Source organism: Lepisma saccharinum, chromosome 1 (assembly GCF_977018435.1).
Source record: "Lepisma saccharinum chromosome 1, izLepSacc3.1, whole genome shotgun sequence".
Lineage (NCBI taxonomy): Eukaryota > Metazoa > Arthropoda > Insecta > Zygentoma > Lepismatidae > Lepisma > Lepisma saccharinum.
In genome coordinates, this window is record NC_139229.1 from 140,015,320 (window position 1) to 140,039,980 (window position 24,661).

General features: G+C 38.8%; 1 protein-coding gene across 1 annotated transcript in view; it reads right to left on the reverse strand.

The window, feature by feature from the left end:
• The window catches only part of LOC145989156 (uncharacterized), a 64,095-nt gene extending 42,633 nt beyond the window's left edge, over window positions 1-21,462 (reverse strand). Inside the window, exon 1 of the mRNA XM_083124453.1 lies at window positions 21,064-21,462. Coding sequence (XP_082980579.1) covers window positions 21,064-21,254 — 191 coding nt within the window. The 5' untranslated portion in view covers window positions 21,255-21,462. The remainder of the gene's footprint in view (window positions 1-21,063) is intronic.
• Window positions 21,463-24,661: the final 3,199 nt, after the last annotated feature.

Below are 24,661 nucleotides of genomic sequence, written 5' to 3' on the forward strand. Positions count from 1 at the left end.
CGTGTGCCAATGCTCTCTCCACTTGTGTGAGAAACAGCCTCCCTGGTTCCAAGTCGTCCGGCTGCGAACCGTTGCCAAAGAACTAAAAGAAGTGTGGGACAATCTCAAAACAGACCAAACCAATCGGAGGATCCGAATGAAAAGAAAATGCATCAAGTTTAATTTACACACTTCAAATTCATCAATTAATAATGCAATTGTTGGTTTCTTGGCTCGTTGTTGATCGGAACTCTGATTCGATGCATTCTCAATCCATCGATAGAAAATTGGGTATTAAGATGAATCACGAGAGGTTCTGAAATGCTTTTTGATACTTGAATCAAAATGTACTGCATTTTCTTGCATTTATGCGTTTCATTACATTTTTAGATCATATGACTGGTTTGCTTTTCATGCATTTTCTATTATTCTTCAATATCTATTAAGGTTATTCTTAATAATTTGTTGTTAAAGATCTGAAAAGGGTTTTTTCTCAAACAGCAAGTTGTAAATCAAATACCAAATATTTGCTGCATTCTAAAAAAGAAACATTATTCTACGCAACTGGATTGTCTAATTATGTCACAATAATTTAAAATACGAGTAACGTAGCTTTGTTTGGAAATAAATTTAATGCGATATAAATAATATTTGTACAAGCGAGATGCATTTCGACGTTTTGTTCAGGTTACACCTTCCATGCACTTTTGTGTTAATTAATGCGAAATCTGGATTTCAAACAAAGCAAAATTGAGATTCATAGTACAGTCAAGGAGGACACTTCTGGGTTGGAACAAAATAATTGACTTTCAATAAAATTGTTACAACCAAGAAGTGTCCATGACTGTATTAAGACGTTCCCTTATTTAAAACTGCAAACATTTGTCAAACGATGGCACTGAAATAAGATTTCCACATAAATTCATCGTGCAATTATTTAATTTTAAAGTGGAGAAATGACTGACTGGTATATATTTAAGAACAGTACGTTTATATTGCATATTTTTTTTTACATAAGTGTCTGTCATAATTTCACTCTCCCTCCTAAAGAAGTACTTCTTTAACATTAACAATATGTTCCCTTGAAGAGTAGGAAATAGTTGAAAACTGACTTTCTCTTGTTAACTGTCTTTTATGAGTCACCAAGTACTGTGCGAACCTAATATTCCGATAAGGATTTGCGACATTAATACTATATTCATTTACAAGCAATAAGGATCTCAGATATGATACGATGGCGTCGATATGCTTCTTATGAAGGAGGACCAGTTTATGCTGTTCCAAGTTCGATTTCCGGTAGGAGTCGCAAAAATTTCGGCTTTGACCCATCGTCGTGAGGACAATTGAGACGCTACTTGCAAAATAAAACAAGCGAACTCCGATCTCGAAAGACAGAAAACACCGGCGATGGAAATCGACGCGATGATCACGTGTCCCCCAATGAAAAAACCGCTCTGGCTGTTGCACAATGGAGTTTAGTTTTCCTTCGTCTCTTATGCTATTGTTTTCCTTCTGTTAGGTTCTGATGTACTTCTCTGATATCTTGTTTGAAATCTGTTTAGATTTTCAAAATCGGCACACAGCGTGACTCACAGGTGTATCAGAAACAAACGTTAGATTCTGGGAGCCCCGCCTCGTTGGTCTGGAGTGGGGTGTAAGGGATGACCCTTTCTTAAGACACCCAAATGCCAGCCTCTCTTGCACGTAGTACAACCTGAACTGCATTTGCAGGCTAACAAGGTTATGGCGTCTGGAACTACAAAAAGCGCATCTAAATATGACAAATAAGAATATATAGATTCCATAGACTTTGACATCAGACGGAACAAATGTTTGTCCTGGGTTCGATACCAGGTGGAGGCACCCGGTGGTTCGGATCCCACTTTAAACTGTAAGTCCAGTCCAGATTGGCCTATCTGTGCATAAGGTGGACTTAATATAATCTCAAACGCAAACAAATGTTTCATGGAATTAACCATTAATTCACTTCACTCCAATGTTCACCCCTCTGTCCTCTCTACTTGGAAGAACATTCACTACTACGCCGGTATGAAAATTATAACTTCTAACTAAATATCAAAGGGATATAAGACATTGATAATGTACGAGGGTCACTATTTATATTTTGAGCCTTGGCAACACTGATTGAAGTTAGGCGCGATTTGACGTTTGCACGGAATCGTCTGGCATTATTGACCATAACGTACTTCAAATGTTTTGTCAATAGCTTGATTTGTGTTGTTTATGTTGCCTTGGAGATTGCGCGACAACAATAAAATGGAATTAACTCGTGAACTCGACGTGGATTATCAAGACAAGAGTGCATCGATCAACTTACTTCCACATTTGGCGATGAAGCCCCATCCTTTGCCACTGTGAAACGCTGGTATAACGAATTTAATCTGGCCGCCATTCGCTCACCGACGAGATTCGCGAAGGTCGTCCAAAATCAGTTGTTGTTCAAGAAAACATTGATGCTGTGCAAAACCTAATACTGCAAGATCGTCATGTGACATACTGTGAGATTGAGGCAACCATAGGCATTAGTTCCACCATCATATATAAAATATTACATGATCATTTAGCTGTGAGAAAGGTATGGTCTCGTTGGATCCCACACAATTTGACAAAAACTCAAAAAGACGCTCGCGTCAATTGGTGCAAACAAATCCTCAATAAATACAATCCTGGTGCTTCGAAAGACGTATATAAGATTGTAACAGGTGACGAATCATGGATATATGCATATGAGCCGGAACGTAAACAGCAGTCGACTGTTTGGGTGTTTCAAGATGAACCCAATCCAACAAACGTTGTTCGCGCTCGAAGCACATCGAAACAAATGGTCGCCTGTTTTTTCGGGAAAACTGGTCATGTGGCAACTGTGCCTTTAGAGGAACGTAGAAAGGTCAACTCTGAATGATACACAACAATTTGTTTGCCAGAGGTCTTCGGTCAAATACGGAAAACAAACAAACGCCGTCGGATCATTCTTCATCAAGACAATGCCAGCTGTCACACATGTCGTCTAACAACCGACTTTATGAACAGTCAAAAAATCGAATCGATGGGTCATCCGCCGTACAGTCCTGATTTGGCACCCAATGACTTCTTCTTGTTCCCGAATGTCAAGAATAAATTGCGTGGACAACGATTTTCGTCGGCGGAAGACGCCGTTGATGTGTTCAAAAACCATATTATGGAGGTGTCTCAAGAAGATTGGAAAAACTGCTTTGACAAATGGTTCGAACGAATGCAAAAGTGTATTGACCATAAAGAAGAATACTTCGAAAAACAGTTTTCAATGCCAAATTCCTGTTTTTTCATTGTTAGGCTCAAAATATAAATAGTGACCCTCGTATTCGTGTTATTCGGGGGACCGGACGAAACTTGCGCATGTGCAGATTCATTTCTTCTTGAGGACCACTTCATCGAACATTTTTCCGAGGATTTTCGTGTAGAATATGTTTTGCATGTCACGAAAATATTTTTTCCTGTAACTCTTCGCCCTGGGGAAAAGCTCAAACCGAAAACCTGCTACATTTTATGGCCTACGAAGCAATTTCAAAAGGGGGACTTGAGCTTTTGCTTAGTTTTCACTGCTATATTTTACCTGTCGGAATTTTTTTTCTTGTCTTGTCTTGTTTAGTTCTATGGTGTATTGTTGCGAACAATGGACAATATAGCCAAAATTTCGGATGATTTTAGCTGTTGAAAATCGTCCATTAACAGTTTATTATTATCCAAGCTTATTACTATGTACTTTGAATACGATTTTCTTAGTATTCTGTTTTATATACACATTTTGGCCTTCCTTTAGCCTACTTTTTTTGGTTAATAATTTGCCTGAAGTACTTTTAACACATATTGTTATTTTTCCAAAACACTCAGAAAATTAATTACAATATTATTTACGAGATTCTGTCAATCGGAATTAACTGATTTTTCTTCTTTTACACTTGTTTATACTTGTTTTCCTTTGTAGCAACTAGTTTATGAACCGATAGGGAAAAGTTGGGACATGAATTAAAAGGAATGGACTGTCCCGACTAAATCGGGACGCCTGGTAGCCTTGCATCAATGGTTATAAAACTAAAATTACCAAATATTGCAGACTGCAGACATCAAGAGCGTGGTGCTGATCACATCTTCTCCACCCTGCTTCCACGGCATGTTACTTTACCCTATCTTACCTTGCTGAATGTGTATAAATAAACGTTTACGCCACAGCAAAAGACTCTCGATATGTCATCGTATATACTGAAAGTGTGGTAGAAGCAGCTTAAATTGGGAGTATTAAAGACACGCTCACTCACTACATACCAGAGAACAAGACGAGACTTGTCGAGGCAATACCGAGAGCGAGAAATGTTTGTAAGATTGAAACCAGACCCGATACTTCATGTCCGAGCGCGTACGTAGATTTTTTTTCGGAGGGGGCTGGAATTTAAAAATGGATATTACATAGCTGCGTTCTATAGGGGGAACAATACACAATAAAATGTTTCGTAATATCCATTTCTCACCTATGTTTTAAAGGTTGTTCAGAGACAGAAATGGTAACGGGGTTCATTTTAAGGGGGTTCGCATTTACCACTTTCGTCCCTCCTGAGTTCTACACTGCATTCGTTTGAAAATTTTGATTTTCTCAAAATTTCGGAGACTGCCGTAGCCCCACAAGCTCCCTCCTGCTATGGCAGTGTGTCCGAGAGTCTTATCTAGTTCGAGACTTCAGTAAAAGATTACGTCAAGGATATGAAAATTTCGTAAATCAAAACTATGACTATTCGACACCGAAGGAGATGAGTACATAGCAGTGGCGTGCTGTGACATTTATCCTTAGAAAGCAAATCCAGAGAAATTAACAAACTCAAAAATATTTAAGGTCTTTCTACCTTCCTAACTATGTTATTCTTCTGTAAGAAATCATAATTTTGCGTCTCTACTGTGCTCCAAAGCTTTTAACTATAATGTTTTGAAAATGCTTCGCTGATCTGGCTCAACCCTTGCGATGACATTGGCACAAAAAATCCCTGTACGTAGATATTTAACCGCACAGTTTGTAACACTACAGTAGCAACACCAGACCTCATTGTACTGATGGTTTGATTGCAGGCTCTGCCGATTGGGAGTAAAGGTATCATGCATAGAAGCTGATCTGTTACCGGATAGTTCATAGTCACCTAGTACCGTCTTGGTATCCTGCTTCTTCCGGGTCTGGAGTGTTGGAAGTACACAGATGTTTTGTTAAATGCCTACAAGATGGTGTTAAGGTTTACCATCTCGAATACGAACTAACTGGGAGGACTACAAGTTCATTCCATTGAGATGATAGATAATAATGGAACTCGTAATTAAAGTAAGAATAAAGTATCTTGCAACTGAAATGCTGAAGGCCAGCACTGTTGACCTTGCTGTACTGGAATGCAATGCATGCGCAGGTGGTAGAGCATATTCTTGAAGAGCAATGCCAGTCAGAATCATTTCAACTTCAACTTCATTGTAAAATATTTCAACTTCATTACAAAATAAAGTATACCTTTCCTCCCAGCAAAAGTCATGCACCTTTTCAAAGACTATATTGCCAGTCAGCAAGCAGCATTGGTTATCGAGAAGACGAAGCGATTGTTTTTTTTTTTCTATTTTACGTCACATTTCTACCGATCTAGAATAATCCGGACGATGGAATTAAGGAGAGGGGGAAAGAAACACAGAAGAATATAGTTTGACTTTTTCCAGTACTTTATCCTAACTACTAGACCAATGAGGCTAGAAAATATCCTTGAAACGTCTTGTGTTTACCCTGTTAGTATTATAATGTTTCGCCGCTTCCCATGCATGTGATATTAAGTGAAGAAATCGTGATAGAGGATCCAAACAGCATACTGACATTTATTATTCCATTTATTAGAGTATTAACGTAGTGATTTCACCTTTTCGTTTTGATCATATGCCTCGCAAACTTTGCGTAACATAATGGTGAATACATTTTTCATGCGCCGATTTCCCTGACTTATTTATGAGGTAGAAACCGTCCTTTGTTTTCGTTGTGTTAATCATTGAGTAGTCCAAATCAGTGCAATTTGTTTTTGCATTCGAAAGCTATACTACTGTATGCTTTAAATTTTAAACTTTAGTCCGGTGACCTGCTATTATTTTTACATTTCTTCTAGTTATTATAGAAGGGGTGTTCAAATATGAAGAAGATTAGTTTTCAGGAATGCAGATAGCAATGGATGTGTTCTAACTTGTCGATACTAGTTGAATCCCACTCCTTTACGTCAATCACTGTTGATGAAGAAGGGAGGTGCCATCTAGGATTGCGCAGAGCATAATCATCATATTTTTGGCGATGAAAATGTTATTCCGTCCTACAATTTTTACCAAGCTTAAAGTGCAGTTCGGGAATGAATTTTTATCGCAAGCAATGGTGTTTAGTTGAGCGAAAACGCTTCAAGAAGAGCGAGACCGTGTAGAGAACGAACTTCATACTCAGTGATCAAAAACGTTTTTGAAAGGTATGATGAACCTGGAGTTTGTCACTGATCCCATAACCATAGACATGCAGCATTATCCAACACACTTCACCAAAAGAGTGAAGGCAACAGTCTACTCCAAGTGAAGGAAACGACAGGATTTGTTTCTTCCATGACAACGCGTGTCCCCAAACCGAAGCTGCTTCATCCTCCATGTAGTCCCGACTTGACTCCTTCGAACCATAATTTCTTTGGACTACTGAAATATTTTTAGAATCAGAAATTCAAAACTAATGGCAACCAGAAATTTTCTTCGAAAGCGGTATTACCAAGAACACTGTCAAAAATAATATGATACTTGTTTTCATTGCAATGCTAATCAAGGTGTTCTAGACAAAGTATCCTTCATATTTGAAGTCTCTTTTGTTATAAATGAGGTTGACCTTTTACGATTCACTCTGGAAGTGGGAGCGCAATAACATGGGCCAGGAATTCTAACATGCCCAATAAAGGGTAAAGTACACTTATAATTTACCATAATTGAATCCCATTACCATTCATCCTCTGAGTAGTTAGAGCGCTGAATTCTACAACACAGAAGGAAAAATAAAAATGTATTTTATACGAGAAGAAGAAGATTTCGAAGACATGCATTTTACATTATGATACTTCCTCAGATATTTATATCACCCCCTCTAGATGGCAGGCTTGAGAATTTTATGGTCCCTAAAGAAGAAAAAGGCTGCATTCTCTCTTTTAGTTCCGTGTGAGAAATGTGTCAGTTTTTCATAAATACGTTTGTTTCTCCTGTTTGTTCATTTTTAGAGCAACTGTACAATTGAAATTAACGTTTATGCACCATGCAGTAATCTTAGAGGTTTAATATTCAAACTAAAAGTATTTTACAATTGAAATATTTCAAATTCAAGTAACATTGAATAAACATTTTGAATTGCTTGTTTTTAGTGTAAAGAGTCAAAAAAAGAAACAATACAAAATTATTTCTTACCAATCATTGTTCTTATCTTTCCTGCGTCGGTCAGTTTCCTTGCTTGACTTGCTTTCCTGTAATGATGATGATTCACTCGAAGGACAATTATCAGAGCTGACAGAGAAGGCAGCACTGTCAACTTCATCGTCTGCAATTTGCTCCAAAACCGTCTCTAACCACTCTTGCACTCTTTCCCACATGCCCTCGCGCTGGTCGCGGCATCCTAAAAGAGTTCTGATGTTGTCGAAAAATTGTCTGTCCTCACTCGACTCGTCCTCTTCTTCCATCTTTATCTTCATGAGAACAGTGATCAAACTAAGTATCGCATATTGTTTTTCGTTTTTATTATTGGATCATAAAAACTTACACTTTGTGTCACGCGCGCCTCGTGGAACATTTTACAACCGCGCATGCACATACGTTCATGTTGGCTTGCGCGCGCAGGTCGGAAATCTGGCCGAAAGTCCCAAAGTATTGCTCGGAGCCAAACTAAAATTGCGCACGTGGTTCCATCTAGCTACGTGCTGACGAAAGAGCAGCTGCCAAGAGTCTGTGTGTGTTCTTAAGCGAACTGTTGCGTCTTTCCACATCATTCACGCTCCACGCAAAAGGCCAAACTGAAGCTCTGGCGGGGTGTTGGGTTTCTCGAAGCACAAAACCACCTCGCCATGTCCATCAGGCGTGTTTCCTGTTTCAAAGGACAAGCACGAATATCGCAGCTCTCTGTCCGAGACCAATGCTCTCTCTAGAGGGCACTCCAATCAATTGAAACGCCCCAACTCACTCGCCGCACGAAAGAACGAACTCTCCCTCCAACTTCCTGCTCTTTCTCTCTCTCTCTCCTTTCTCCCTCTATCCGCCCTACCGCCCCCCCTTTTCTCAACTGCCTAGTATTGAGTCACGTAATCTTCCTTCATCACTTTTCTTTTTTCCCCTGTTGCTCAAACAGCACGGGATCAAGGGGAAACTAACTGCCCCTCCCCATAATTTACAGAGAAAATAAGATAAAGCAGTCACCAAACTGCTGCGTTTCTAGTAAGTTGTAACACGGTGCTATGAAAAATCACAGTATCTACTTCATTTTCAATATTTTGAGAACAATAGTTCACGTGTAAAAAACTTTTTCGCTCTTCTTAATAAAAGAATTGAATATCCAGGATTTTAAGCGCCTAAAATTCCTAAAACGGAGCTCATAAATTCCTAAATCTCTCTCTTTTTTAGCACCTAAAATTCCGTTCCCATAACTTATGACTAGAGCCCGGAAGTTTGGCAAAATGCCTCTTTTTATCTACTGCATATAATGATAAAATTTTTCCGCATATACGTTTCTTATGTTGTTTCGAATGTTTTGGAAGCCTTTTCATTTTGCCTATTTTGCCTATTTGGGACCCCACTGCCTATTTTTAATTATAATGCCTTTTTTTGCCTTTTTCAATGAAATTTGACATTTTTTTAAAAAAAATGTGTATATAAATTATTTTTCTCCCAAAAAACGTTGTTGGCATTTATTTTTCTTCCGTTTATTATGTGAATAATTTTCGCCTTATTTAAGTAATATTGAACTCACGCATGTTTCAACATTGCTGAAGGAAAAAAGTGTGAGAAAAAAGTATTTCATGCTGAGTCAGGATATTGCCTTTCAGTTAACATTTCTTGTGCATGATTGACTGCTGAAGTGGACAGGTTGATTTCGAACACAAAGAAAATATTTCTGAAATCTCCCTCTCGAACCCGAAAATTTCAGGAAGTTGCGATTGAGCTTAGTTTACCTCAGCAACCAGTCTTGACGAGATAGGGAACCTGGATATCAGCAGCTATATATTATGCTAACAACCTTGAAAAAATCAGTGAGGTGATCGATGCTCTTCCAGAAAATGAAGCGGCTTCAATTCGTGAAGTGAAAAAACTCCTGTGCTATTCAAGTTTACTTTTGCACATTATGGTGCATTGCCAGAGACAATTACAATTATAGCATCCATGAAAATCTTCGAGGAATCTATGCAGCAGATGATGGAAGTGCCAGGAGAAAAGGGGTGAGCTGTTGCGGAAAAGTGCTAACGGGTAGTGAGTGCAAATGAGGACTTGAAACAATTGAAAACAATTTGTGATATTCTAAAAGGTGAAAATGCTGTTACCAAAATGAGTCCAGCTACATTAGCTTGTTATATGTATGCTCCAATAACTTCTGTCGAAGTAGAAAGATCATTTTCTATTATGAAAAACATTCTCTCTGACAGACGACTATCAATGAATGTTTAGAACTTAAAAAGCACCTTGTAGTTATGTGCAATCAAGACGGAGAAAATTGAAATGATCTTCCCAATTTAGATTTTAACATTTTGCCAGAAATTATAGATAAAAGTAAGCGACTTCTAAATGTGCCTTTTTTCGGTTTATTTTGCCTTTTTTTCATTTTTAGTGCCTATTTACCACATTATAAATGCCTTTTTGCCTGCCTATTTTAACGAAAATAAATGCCTGAACTTCCGGGCTCTACTTATGACGCTAGAGAGAAAAGCACCGTTGCAATATTCTCGCCATGATCTAAATAACGCCTGATTGTAAGGCAGCCGGTTGTACAACAGATAAAGTGTGGTTGCATAGCACAAAGGAGAGATCGGTTAGTTCATTGAACTCTCCAGCCTAATTATTGCCTATTTTTGTGGGAGCAGGAAAAGGTTTATTATCCATTTTGCCTTGACTCATCTCACTCAACAGGTCGCTAGGTGCCGTGGCTTGCCGCGAGTTGATAGCTTCCTGGAGATGAGGCCTTGCTCGAGAAAAGGTTTATTATCCAAAGGAAAGATCGTAACAGTTTCCTTCATCGATTTCTAATGGTTTGTTAGTTTATGAACGAATCAGAGACCTGCACAATACCCCGAAAAACCAGTCTGCGAGGAGGCGCGCCTACAATAATATGCAACACGCACATCGAGCCCAGGTGTTCGACATCGCGCAAGCGAGCTTCACGTCACAGTTGTGCACAGGCAGCGATGCCTGCCAGGTTTTTCTATTACCCAGGTCTTAAGAAGACCCTTGAGACTCGATGTAGTTCTTGCAGGTAGACGCGAGCACTACTGTCAGTGTTGCCAACGGCCATTATATTTCACTACGCATGGAAATATTTGGATTTCTGCTAGGCGCAGGTGCCTTGAAGTTGTATAACCATTGGCCTAGCAAGGGGTGGGTGAAGTGGCCGACCATCCTGGGCCTCGCGCATGTAGGGGCCTCGCGTCCTATGAGGTTGATACGAAAAACGTAATAAATGGAAGTGAGAAGAATAGAAAAGGCTAATTTTTGTGGACAATAAAAACATGTTTTTATCTGGCTTTATATTCTAGTTTAACGTTATAATTTGAATGAATACGTCAAATCAGAGGCGGGCGGGAACTCTAAGCCTAACGGGGCCTGAAAAAGTCCAAAAAAATTCTCATTTATTATGTGAAACATTAACGCAAACATTGCTTGGACATTTTTATCCATTTATTATTTTCGTGAATAAAAAGCGCTTTGTCTTGGCTTTTCTTCTGTCTCGTGACCTTCCATAGCCTACCCGATTTTAATATATGTTAATGATAAAGAACCTCAAACTGCCACGGAGCAAAGTATGGGGCATTTAAATGCTTCCGGTGTTTTAAACTGAAGAAGGGTACGGATAATATTAGCAGTTCTTCCTTCGTTCCTACAACTTCAGATGCAGCTATTGCCCTCTGTAACAGCACGAAGATGATTTATCTTCCGAATTTCCTGATCAAGTTCTACGTTTCAGGAATGTGCTTAAATTTGAAATCAAGTGCTTTGGTAAAGTTTCTTCTCCTTGATAGCTCTACACTAGCTTCCAGTGTTCTGTATCCTGTACCGTCTTCTGTTTTATTCACCCAGCTGTTAAGAGGGCCGGGGAGGGGGATAAGTAAGTACGAATTTGTATTTTCTTCTTTTCAATACATAAATGTCAAAGAAAGATATGTTGTAATATGTGAAAATTCAGAGATAGAGCATCGATTTGTATAATTATTGTAGCCACAACCAGCCATTCTAAGTAGTTACATAAATTTCCTAGAAGAAACTGACTGTACTTAAGGGACTCAAATCTGTTTCTTGCGGATGTACTTTACGATTTTGTTACGCCACTGCATCAAATATTTAATATTACAAGAACATTAAGACGTAACAACAAAATGAGATTCACAATTATTATTATCATCTAAGTCCTAAAATTCAAAGTTAACTGGTACAATTAATGTGCAACAAAGTCAGAATTGCTAATTAAAAAAAGTCAAATTAACTGTATCAATTGATTACACCAAATATTTCACACTTATGGGGCAAATGATTATCGTTTTAAGATTTGTGGGGTAAATGACTTTCGTTTTAAGATTTGTTGATGTTGAAACCGATTGTGTCGAAGAGCTTGTAGGTAGATACTTTGAGCCCCTAGACAGGATTGTGTTTAGCGCACCCCCTTCCCCCCGCTCTATCAAGCACCGACATTTTATGTGCGTCCTTTGATATTTTCTACTTAAGCCATGGTTTGTGCATCCTACAAACTTTGAAATGAGGAAACAAAGAACGAGTCATTAAATAATATATAAGTTATCTATATTTAAAGATTCTTAGTTTGTATTTCTGATTTTTTTAAAAAAAGGTTAAGCATATTTAAGGTTATTTCAGTTGTCTTACTGCCTAAAGAACATCTTAAAAAACGTACTATCACTACTACTTTGGTTAATGAAAATTCCAGCAGCGTGTTACTGTAGCTCTGCCAAGTGTAAATTTCTCTGTCGCGTACTATTAAATATAATTTTCGTCAGAAATTAATTATTTTTATAGGCTATTATATAAATATGATAATTTGCTGACGTTTCCTTGATGACTGTGTATCGATTCACATTGATATTTCAAACTTAAAGAACGGATGGGGCCTTGCATTGTAATCTCGCCCAGGGCCTCGGGATATGTTGCTACGCCACTGTACCTAAGATTTTTATAACTTCTCAAATTAGTTTCATTATTTTATCAAACCAACTACCACATATTTTCCAAAATTGTTTCGAAGGTCTTGAAATAGGTTTATGTGTCTTGTTCATTTTATGTCACTTTTCTGGTCTTGAAATCGTAAATCTTCTCTCGGTTTCATTTTTACGTTGTTTGTTTGTTAAAATGTGTAAATAGCATTGTATGAAGATACAAGCTAACAATTATATTTTGCATCGTATTACTAGCAATGCGGTCTGTAGAACTAGATAACTAGCAACAACATGAGGGAACGACGATTTGTTGAAAGAGATGACAATATTCAAAAACCTTTTATAATGGAAATTCTGATTTCATGTTCCATTTTATGGACCATCGTGCCTTAGTGTTCAGGGGGGGGGGGGAGTCTTGAGCAACTAATTCGGATATTGAATTGGCAAAATCACACCAGAGAGAAAGTCTGTTTGATTGATTCATTCATTTATTTGGTCAATTTATGCACAACTAATAGGGACTGGACCTATAGTTTAAAGTTGGATCCGAACCACCATGTGCCTCCACCGGGTATTGAAGGCGACGACACCACTACTGCGCCATACGAGAACACACCAAAATAATGTTTAATGTAGAACAATCACCAGTCACACAAAGTTCCAAAATATTAACGATGGCACTTTTTGCGATACTTGATTCGTACTCCTTTACAGGTGTCAACAGTGGCGGCGATTAGGGGCGGGGCCGAGAGGGTGCAGTTTCCCCCCCCCCCACACACACACTTTTTGCCACTTATGCACCAAGCTAACCTCATGTACCAAAAAAATTAAGCTGTCCTTGTCGCCCTCCCCCCACTTTTGCACCTTGGCCCCCTAGTCTTGGAGCCCAATCCGCCACTGAGCGTGAGTGATACAAATGTTTTCTACCAAGGAATAAATGTCTGCAATTTCAAATTGATAAAAGTGATGAACATTTTAAGTGCTCCTTGACCAGTTTAGAATCTAAAAGTTGGCAACGGCGACTGCGTGACTCGTGTATCTGGAGACAGTGCAAAACCGGAATGAGCGTTCGTTGAAGATAAACGAGCTTCGTCTTGCAAGGCCTTCCAGTTACCCGTGGGCTTTCGATGCTTGGCGGGTCAAAACCCAGGTCTATAGTTTTATTCGCCCGCTCGCCAGCCAGGCGGGCCTAGTAAGCTATTCTGGCCGATGTGCAGCTCTCTGAAAGGAATATGATAATAACGATAGGTCTGTACCACAGACATTTTCCTTTATACGGAATCAGACCCTCCATACTGCCTAAATCTGTATTTTAATGTTATGAATTGACTTTATTTGTTTTATTTCTTTTGGTTATTTTAGGTCACTTTTGTATCTCTTCAGTTCATCGTGATAATGAGAATGAATGATGAATTGATAAATAGATGATGACAGACACACTGACATTTTATTTTCTCAATCAGCAATCCAACCTAGAATGCCTACATTCGTATTGCCGTGAGCTAACCACTCCGTCACGGAGGCCATCGATTCAATTTTTAGTTTAGATTATTATTATTACAAAAAAGTATTATGAGATATATATTGCAAATCTGAACACGATTTTTTTAGAAATAGTGACTAAGACGTTCGGTAGTGGAGACAACTATTGTACAGTCCCGGATAGTTCTGGGTTGTAATTATCTCATTAAATTTCAATGGGATAGTTCCAACCCACAAGTGTCCGTGACTGTACTACAATGTATTCCACATGTGCTCTGTCAGTCTATCTCAGTAAGTCTAGGGCTTGAGAGGTCTAAAAGACTAATCCCCCGTGTGATGTGATGTATCTTGATAATTCTATCGATTATATCAAGAAACTCGAGTGGAAGACGTATGAGATACAATCTTAATGCGATGAATATTATAGCAATCTTATGTCCGTACGAGTCGATGCTTCATGCATACAGACTATTCAGAAACCACAAATGTTATACAGATAAAATTTAATCTAGTTAGAGGTTAACACAACAGGAATAATCTCGATGGAATAGGTCGTTGCGTTTGCTCTTCCATCTTTTATCATTCAACCTTCATCGAAGTGATCATCCTAATCAGATTGATAAACGTCGGGCTCCGTGGCGGAATGGTCAGCGTAACGTTTTACGGAGCCAGAAGTCCTAGGTTCGGCCCTGAGTGTTTGTCCCATCTTCCATTTCGTCAGTGCATCATGCAACCTCGTCGTCTTTATTAATCCAGAACGTAGAAAAGCGAAGGATAATAGCTTATTAGTAGGGAAAGGGTTTTAAGGTGCAAAAGTATGGTCGGGAAATGGAAAAAAAAGTTCTGGAAATATTTTCAAAGAGGTGCAAAAAAAAAAAGTGCTGATAAAATCCCTTTATTCGATGCTCTTTTATTCTGCGCCTTCTGTATGTAATGCGCGGAACGCATAGGAGAACTGCGGTTCTGACGAATAGGTTTTGTTGAAGTTTGTATTTTCTCTCGCGGGTTTTGCTACATTATCTTGGCGACTATTTGGGGCTGCAATGGTATATCATACCATTTTATAGCTCTCGTTGTGCTCTACAAAATTACACTATAGGATTATATGTAGCTGCTCAAGAAGAGTAAAAATTATTTATTTTTCTGTTCAATTTTTTAACAAAACATGAAAGAAGGGGAAGGAAAAAAGTGCTGAAGCATCCAAGATGGGTATAAAAAGGGGATAAATGAGCTAATCTCACGAAAAGGTGCAACAATGTCTGTTCATTTTACTTGATTCCATCTCCTAAAATACATGTCTCAAACGATCGGTATGATAACAGCTATATTTTTGGAAAGGTGATGCACCTTAAAATCCGTTCCCTACTTACTAAAAAGAACGAAAAATAGATAAACAGCGTTAAATAACCTAATTAAAACAAAAGAATACTGACCACCCAATTCACTACTGAGCAAGTGAGAAAAATAGGGAATTTTTGAGGTTGACGTGTTGTGCGCAATGTTATACATGTAACGATACTTTTCTAATTCCTTTGCTTAATCGCGACGACGGGGATGAATGATGATTAGGGGAACAAAATCCCATCATTGGGAAGCAAAGATTGTGAATTGAACACTGAGCCATTTACTCTTTTTGTTTGTCTACTTTATGCACCACAAATAGGCTAAAGAGGACTGTACCTACAGTTTAAATTGGAATTCGAACCATGTGCCTCCACCGGGTATCGAACCCGGAACCCCTTCATTACAAGGCGACGACGATACCACTGCGCCATAGGGGAGGCCCCAACCACATACCGTGGATAACAACTTGGTATTGTACTATTGGACTAATGAAAAAAAAACATCGCGAAGTCATTCTCAGAAGGCTAATAGGTTTGTGTACTGTTTCTGACCAGTCAACGAATCTGACGGCCACGCGAGCACGTCCATCTAATCCTACGTCATTATCGACCGCCTTCCTTTTTCGACCACTTGCACGAAACACAAATCTTCCTTCCTGACAGCTTCCCCCGTCCGCCGCACCTCCCGAACAGCGCTGCTCTCGTGTCACACACTTTGCGTCGATTTCCGGACACAAGTGGATGTTTGGCGAACACTTATGCTTCCGATCGATTGGGCCAAGGATACTGCAGTCACGACAAGTGACTAATGATACCTTTAGCGTTATTTACTGCCAAAAAGTACTCTGTCTCGTTGGGAGGCGGAAAAGTACCATTTTTCGGAATAGTGGAATCATTTTCAAACAATACGTGGACGTGTCGCCCATTTTTAACTGTTCCCAACACTAAATGTGGATTTATTCTATTCACATTCTTCAGTAAAGAACTTAAAATATACTGAAATTATGTTAATCGTGCGTCAGTCACGGTCTCTCTCTTTGTGGTCCAATATATTTGGATTAATACATAGTTTAGGAAAAAAAATGACAAACGGGTATTACTTTCAGATCAGCCCTTGTATAATATACACTGGTTTCAATCCGGCGAGAGCAAAAGTTCGATTTCCTTGTTGTTTCCTCTATTTGAGCTTTGAACAAAATAACATGGCACCGAATCCTCTAGGATCAGTCTTAACTGTTAATGCACTCAGGACTATCAACTAAGCCCATTGAAAAAATCCATCCATCCTACATGTTTTATGTGTAGGTGTAGTAGTAGATCGTGGATATAATTCACACACACACACTCCATATACGCGTATATATAAGCGTACGGAAAGTGCAATCAGCTGTTTACCCTGTAATCTTATCTTTACGTTACCAAAATGTGTGGCGTTCTCCAACACATCATCGTCACCTTTATTCAGTACTAGCTGATTGCCCGTTGTTGCCCGGGTATTTATTTATCTTAATGCTCTATTAGACAGGAATATAATGAATTCTAACTATAGTGTAAAATGAACTTGGAGTTGAGCGGCATTGGGAGTGTCCCTATTCATCTCAGCGGCCCCGAAAACTATGGATTACACACTAATGTCGGTCGTTTCCGATTATTTTTACGTCACCCCCTTCCTACTCCCACTCCTAGGGGTGCCAGGGGTGTCTTACCCGCACAGTATTTCTTTCCAGATTGCAAGTAATACGCGTACCAAGTTTGGTTGAAATCGCTCCAGGTGTTCGAGAGTTATGCCGGAACAAACACACACACACACACATACATCCATTTTTATATATTAGATAGATCAAGTGTTTCTATCATCATGAAGAGAAACCCGTCCACAGCCAAAATTTACGTAATATTTAACTGTTGAATTTTTTGACAACGAAGCAGGGGAGGGGGGGGGGAGTTATGTTGCAGCACAGGGACACTCGAGAACAAGCGAAGGAGAAGCGAGAGGAGAAAACAAATGATTTGTTCACTTTAGTATGAAAGTTTGTCGGTTTTTTTCTTCTTCTTCGTTTATCTGTAAATCACAATTACTAACTACGCAATTTAGTTATACATATCAAGAAGATATCTACCTGATTATGTATAGATATTTTATGTATTTCATTTATGGTAATTGCAAAATTAATTAATCCATTATTAGTAGCAGCTGTAAACCTGTGCAGCGTGGTTGCATACACTGAGAAAAACAATTCCTTTTTCGAGTGTTAATGGCGTCGAAACCAGGACTCAAACCGAAAAACATTGATAAGAAAAGTTGTTTGCCTTGAAAGTTTATGCGGCGACACCTATGCTATGCATTTCGAGATTCGAGGCGGCTGTTTAAAAATCGTGAATAGCCGGAAAAAGAGACAGATCCCACTTACACCAGTACCATAACTAGTTCATTTTTAGGGGTCCGTGTTAATCGATTTTTACAAATGAAAAATTCCAATGTCCCAGGAGAATTTTAGAAGGGGGTAGGCTGTAAATCAGGGAGGGGTCCTAGTTTCTATGCTCGATACCGTCTTTTAACCAGATCGAACGGATCTGAACCGAGATTCGTACGAACGAATTCGAAACATGGATATTGGACTACCGTTTGGCCACAGGGTTTGCCAAAGTCCATTTTATGCTCAAATAAGCTAATCGGGACTGAACCTAGTTCAATCCGAACCACCGTGCAATGTGCCTTTTCCGGCGATCTAATCCGGGACCCATTGATTACAAGGCGACAGCGATCCGTTACGTCATCGCTGGTCTAGACCCATACAGAGTCAACAGTAAACTTGGTGTTTGACATTGCAGAATTGAGTCAATCCGTAATCAAAGAACGTAGAAACGACCAACGATCACGAAATCTATATGGAATGGGCAGGGAGGGAGCGATTTGGTCCCTTCCTATAGAGAAGGGGGGAATCGATAATAAGTTCTAATCAAATCGACGACAGGCGGTGCTAGTCGCTCAAGCGTTTCCCCTTCAGTCCCCCGTAAGTCATCCTCTAGAGTTGAATGGGTGTCCAGGAAATCATCTCTCCCCTCGTGTACTCAAGACACGTGCTGAGCAGAAGGGGGGAATGACACGCGATCGATCTGTGGGGCCACTTACAACGATTACATCAACGCCTAGGCTCAGAAATTATTTTCTTCTCGCTTTGGCTTTGAAACTTGAGGATTTTCACTTAAATTCGTAAGCAAGGTCGAACACAAGAAGACTACAAAAAGAATGGAAGTACGTATTGAACTTCAAAGTTATTAAAGAAGACAGATGTCAAAAGGGTACTAATGATTAATACTAAAGATTCAAACAGAATTTTAAATGTATAGTCCTGTTAAAATAAAGTAGCATAGTCTTTAAATCAACAGATTACAGAAATGCAATCAAAGTAAAAAATAGGCTCTTAAAAAGTACCAAAACAAGGGAAACTATAAGTTTGGAATATTAAAGTGTCATTTTTTTATGTTCGGAAATTGAGGACTAAAGTGGTATACGTTGTAAGTGCCAAAAGCGAAAAGTGTTGGGAAATCGCATCGTTCCGCACATCAGCCCGTAAGAACGTGCACACTAGTGACCTCTTTACACACCTTTTGAACTACTTAGAGAGCCACCAGCCACATTTCACGTTTAGCACATTATAAAGCATGGCACATTTCACAGTTTAACGTGGAAAACAGTGTTTGAATTCTTGTGGCACTTAAAGCATTTACCAATTTTAGTCTTCAATTTCTGATCAATTTCAAAACAATGATGCCTGGCAGGCGCAGATCCACAGGGAGGTCGATAAGAGCTATCTATCACTCCTCCCAACTGCCAGGCTTTTGGATGTATTATTATGACTAATGTCCCGTGGCTGGGTGTCATGCTTTGGGCTCCAGCTAGGGCACGCGCAGGTTCGAGTCTCCTGGAGGAAGCGTAACAACTTTTCTCCCGAAATTTCAGCCGGTGTATGGGACCGGTGGTCACCCACCATCTTGAGGAAATTGGGGAGCTACGAATTAGTAGCGTAACCCGGTCATGAAAACCTACGACAACTGGGGATTCATCGTGCTGACCACACGTTACCCCGTAACTGGTCTACTACTGGTCTACTACTTGGGCGAATGAGTGAGTAGAATCAGGTGGGAGTGAGGCCAGGTCCTCAATGGGCTGTTGCACCATGGGTTATTATGACTAATATTCTTGAGGACTCGAATGTTCTGTCCTTTGTCAGCAAGATTAACAGACCCGAGAATATTGTTTTAAAGTTTCCTTAAGTACACTTTTTGCTCAAGATGGACTCATCGGAACTGCACATAGTTTAAACTTGGATCGAACCCGAGACCCTTTGAGAGAATATGTTTTTGTTTTCTTTGTTTACTCACTTTATTCCTCATATCTGATCGACCAGTTTACCTTGCCAAATGGGGGAAATTATGATGGCAATATAAAACATTAACTATCTATTCCAGCCCTGCACCACTTTTTCTGCAAAACAATAATCTCTAGGACATGGAAGTCAGCTTGATTCCTGTTTACAATACATTGTTTACATAAAAAAGTGCAAGTGAAGGTTAGAAATGAATCTTGGTGAGGCGAAGTACACTACTGAATTTCGCTCCTCTCAACTGTAACTTCTGTATCTGCTACTGATACTTGGTCAGTACTAAATGTATTCAAACAGACAAAAAATGGAGGAATATTGCAATACAATGGGTATAAAAGTGATGGAAAGAGAAAATATTTGGTGGTGGGGGAGAGATCAGATCGTTTTATTTAAATCGCAATTGGGTTGATTCAATGAAAGCAGGTACCTGCCTTCCTGCCCCTTCCAGCATAGTCATTGTGTGTGTCACGATTGCCCTTGTGGAATTGTGTCTGGCAACAACATTAAGGTTAAACCTTACTAAATAAATCTATAAGGTGGAACTTGTCCAAATGGGACAGTCTGAAATAATCAACGAGAACACTATTACGTAATGTCACATACAGGTACATGATCTTTTGGAGAATAGTAGTAGTATTAATTTTACCATTTTCCTGCAATTAGTTTGCATGTATGTCCTAAGTAATGTTGAATTATCCTTGGAAAGGTGTAATTGGAAAATGGTCTCCAGAACAGTCATTTTGAGAAGTGAGGTCCTCCAGCATTCACAACATAAAAATTATCGAGACACAAAAATGACCAATGAGTAGGGACCTTTTTTGTAAAAGTGGTCTTATTTCCCTTTTTCAAAATTAGTGTTTTTATTTAGCACCTTTTCTGTCAAATACACATAAAATTAAACCTTCATTGTGCTTTTAAATTTGTTTTCTAATTTGTAAGTCACATGGCCCACCCTTGTTCATTGTGTCAAACGTTCGAAACTATTTTCCTCGCACAATGAATACCAACGTAATGACTCCCATGTGACAGTAGGTGCGCACTCGATCTTCATCAGAACCTTCACTGGTCGATCATGTTGATAAAAATCGTGGGAATAGCCACTTGCACAGGGTTTCATGTAACTGTCGGAATTATTCCATGTATAACACACACCATGGCTTCTTTTGGGATAAACTTTTGGAAAATATGCACATTACACATGCGTAAACAACACACAGCATATAAACAACACACAGCATATTTTTTATGCTTAAAACAGAATGTTGAGTTTTTGCAGAATTTTTAGTTTTTTTAAGCACGAATTCACGAAAAAGGCTATGTTATGCCAAATTTGTATTTTTTTGTGATTTCGATTGCATATTTTTTGGTGCGAGCATTTGCAAAAAATTAAGATTTCTACCAATGTATATTCTTGTTAGCAGTTCAACTTGTACTCACCCATAGCTAACGGTTTCTCTCTTCCACCAATGAGCCTTGCCAAGCACCTTCTTTCGCCTTATCTCTTCAAGAACAGCTGTTGTGCTGCCAACTCTGTCTTCTATTGGGACTTCTCTCGGAGGTGGAGGTTTCACCCTCCTCTTCCGTTCCTTCTTCTTGCCAGGTTGCTTCCCTTTCTTTGCTACTGCCATATTCAACACATGTACCTATTCACAGATTGAAATTTGCTGATATGGTAACTTTACGTATTTCATGAAATGAACGTCACTATCAAATTTTGAGGAACTGATAATTTACGGCTTCAACTGGGAACAAAACTCCAAATTGACATTAAATTTTAAGGTGCCATTGTTTTCCAAAAAGTAAACTGAAATTTCATGGTTCTTACACCACTTAGGAAAAAAATATTTGTTTTGCATAGATACGTGGGCAACAATTATGTTTCTAAGTTAGATAATTGTTATGAATTAATAATGTACATGGTTTTGGGAGTGATGCTACCAAGAAGTTACTTGCAACTAGTACTGTCGTCACTGTGCAAGTTGATCGTTTATTCTTGGCTACATGAGATCTGTCGAGTGTTAATGTGATGAGGTTGTGGATCTTTTCTCTTCATCTTTTTTAATTGAAAATTTGTATTTCCATGACTGCCTAGATCTAAAACAGATACGTGCATGTCTCCACAAGCAATTTTTGAACTCATGTCGTTTTAGAACTGAAAAGTACCGATTGCCTCCATGTATTTAGTTCTACTTTGATAAACTAACGTTATATTATTGTAACATTAAATGTAACAAGTCACAACACATACATACTACTAATTTTGCAGAGAGAAAGATATGTCGACCTGACTCCAAACAGAGATCTTCGAAGTGAATAGATATGTTAAAAATTCAAATTCTTCATTTTTATAGTTACGTTCCTCTGGTTCTCACACAACGATATAATGTATGTGCTGCGAGTATATGCAGTGGAATTTCAACATCTTTTATGGTTTATTCGACTTATTTTTTTCTTGTGCTGCAGTTCACAGCTTATAGAAATTAGCCCCTAGCAATGGGCATCTGAAGATTTTTTTTTAAAGGAGTAAAAATTTCAAAATATATCCTACGGTGGGATATACTGAAAAATCGTACAACATATTTACACGCCATCATAAAATAGAAATGCTTTCAGAGAAGTAGAGAATAAAACAGACAGAGGGATAGAAAGAAATAAAAGAGGCAAGAGAGAGAGAGAGAAGGTCGATGAGAAAAGGTAGTAAAAGACATAAGAGAGGGACAATAAGCACGAAGCAAATTCCAAGAATGATAAAGATAGGTAAAATCTAGTGAAAGTAATAAAAACAGAAAAAGAAAAATGGTTTTGACTGATTGATTTACTTGATTTTACTTTGCTTTTTGTGCCACTTTTGGCTAAAGATGGGAATGAGTGATGATATGGTGATATTGATGAATGGACACTCACAAACATCCATGCCCAGGCTGGGATTCATGGCATTGTAGCTTGATGTGCTAACCACTCCACCATGGGGGCCAGCATAGAGAGGGAAAAGAAATATAAATAAAGGTATGGTGCTAGTAATGAGTGGGCAATTTTCCATATTCCAGGAGGAACTAACTTATGCAGCATTTTTCTTGTTAGGAGCTGGAACTACAAAAGTGGATGGGGGAGGAGTAGGAAACGCAATAAAATATTTCGTAATTACAATTTTAAAACTTTAAAACTTTGTAAAATAGTTTTTGATTTTCTCGGCTGTTCTCTTCCATACTTTCCCCAAATTTTCTCCACGAGTTCTTTTTAGCCTCTAACACTTTTTTTTTAACTATATCCCTTTGCCTCCTATACTCTTCGAAGCTTTCTAAATCATTAACTGATAGGTACTTTTTCCACAGTATTTTCTTGTGCGTGACTTCTTCTTTCAGCTCATCTGTCCACCATGCCGTTCTTTTCATTTTGTTTCCAATGAATGTTGTCCCGCAGCTTTCCTCTGCAGACTGTAGCAAAATCTTCTTAAATTCATCCCACAACTTATCTACATCTCTTTCTTCCTTTTCATGTTTCTCTTGTATCTTTGCTTCTATTAGTTGCTGATATTTTTCTTTAACTTTTGTATCTTTTAATTTGTATGCCTTTATTCTTATTTTGTTTTGTTTTTCTTATATTCTTTTCCCTTTAGTTTTTAGCACTCTACTTCTTTGTACTACTCTTTCCATTATTAATAGTTTATGGTCGCTCCCAATTTCCGCTCCTCTTTTGACTCTGGCATCTCTTATCTTTCTCATCGTATTTCTCTCTACTATGAAATAGTCAATTATAGATTTTTCCCTTCTTGTTGGTTCTTCCCTAGTGTATTTATGGATTTCTTTATGTGGGAATTTAGTATTTACCACTACCATGTCATTTGTTACACATAATTCTAAGATTCGTGTACCATTATCATTTAATGTCTCTTCTCCATGTTGTCTTATTACCTGTCTCCATTCTTCTGTAGTGTTTCCTACTCCTCCATTTAGATCTCCTACTATAATTACTTCTTCCTTTCTTTCATCTGATTTTCTGTAGTGAATCATAGAACATGTTTTTATTCTCTACTGTATCATCTTCATTTGGACCATAAACTATTATCATTGCTATATTTTCTTCTTCTTCTTTTATGTTAACAATCATTATTCTCTCACTTATGAATTCCCAATCAATTATATTGTTTTTCTTTTCTTCGTGGATCAGAAGTGCCACCCCTCCTCTAGCTCTTTCCATTCTCGGTACTCTACTATATATCAGTACATATCCGTCATCTAACTCAATTTCTCCATTTCCTTTTTTCTTGGTTTCTGTTAGGGCTAAATATTTTAGTTTGGTGTTCTTCATTTCTTTTACTATTTCAACTTCTTTTCCATTAAGGCCTCTGATGTTCCAAGTTCCAAAAGTCGTATACCTTAGTCCTCGCCAATTGTCTTTCCTGTAGATCCGTCCGGCCAACTCTCTGTCTTTTCTTTTAATCATCTTTATTTAAGAAGTGTAGGTGATTGGCCTGCAGCTTCCTAGCATAGTGAAGGGGCTGCCTTCTTATTGCTGCTATGCCAGCAATGGGGTTTGGATGTTTCTCCCCTTTTCTTTTGTGGGCTCTATGCTCCAACCTCCACTTCCTTGGAGGACCTGGGATTTTCTGATAGGGGTTTACTCAACTTAGAAGGATCGGCTTCTCTATGCCTAAGAGTTCCTTCCACCCTTTGGTTTTCTGTTGGGGTGACCTTCCCCTAGCCTTTGGAAAAAAACCCTCCTCCCTGCACGGCAGCAGGGGCAGTGCTTATTTAATGGTGGCACTTTCTCGCCATGTCGTAGTGCTTTCCTGGGATTTTATGAGGATGATCTTGCCATAATCCTTCCTCCCCAGACCTCAACAGCACTACCGCCTCGGTCCGGGACTGCTTATTTGGTATTTCCTTATTCGCAGCTAACCACCATATCTGATGGTCGTTCGCTATCCGCCACCTGCGACCCGCCCAGTAGCTGAGGCTCGCCCTTATAAAGACCATGAGAAAAGATAAAGAAAGCCCATTAAAATACATAAAAGGAAAAGATGGTAAACTAAGAA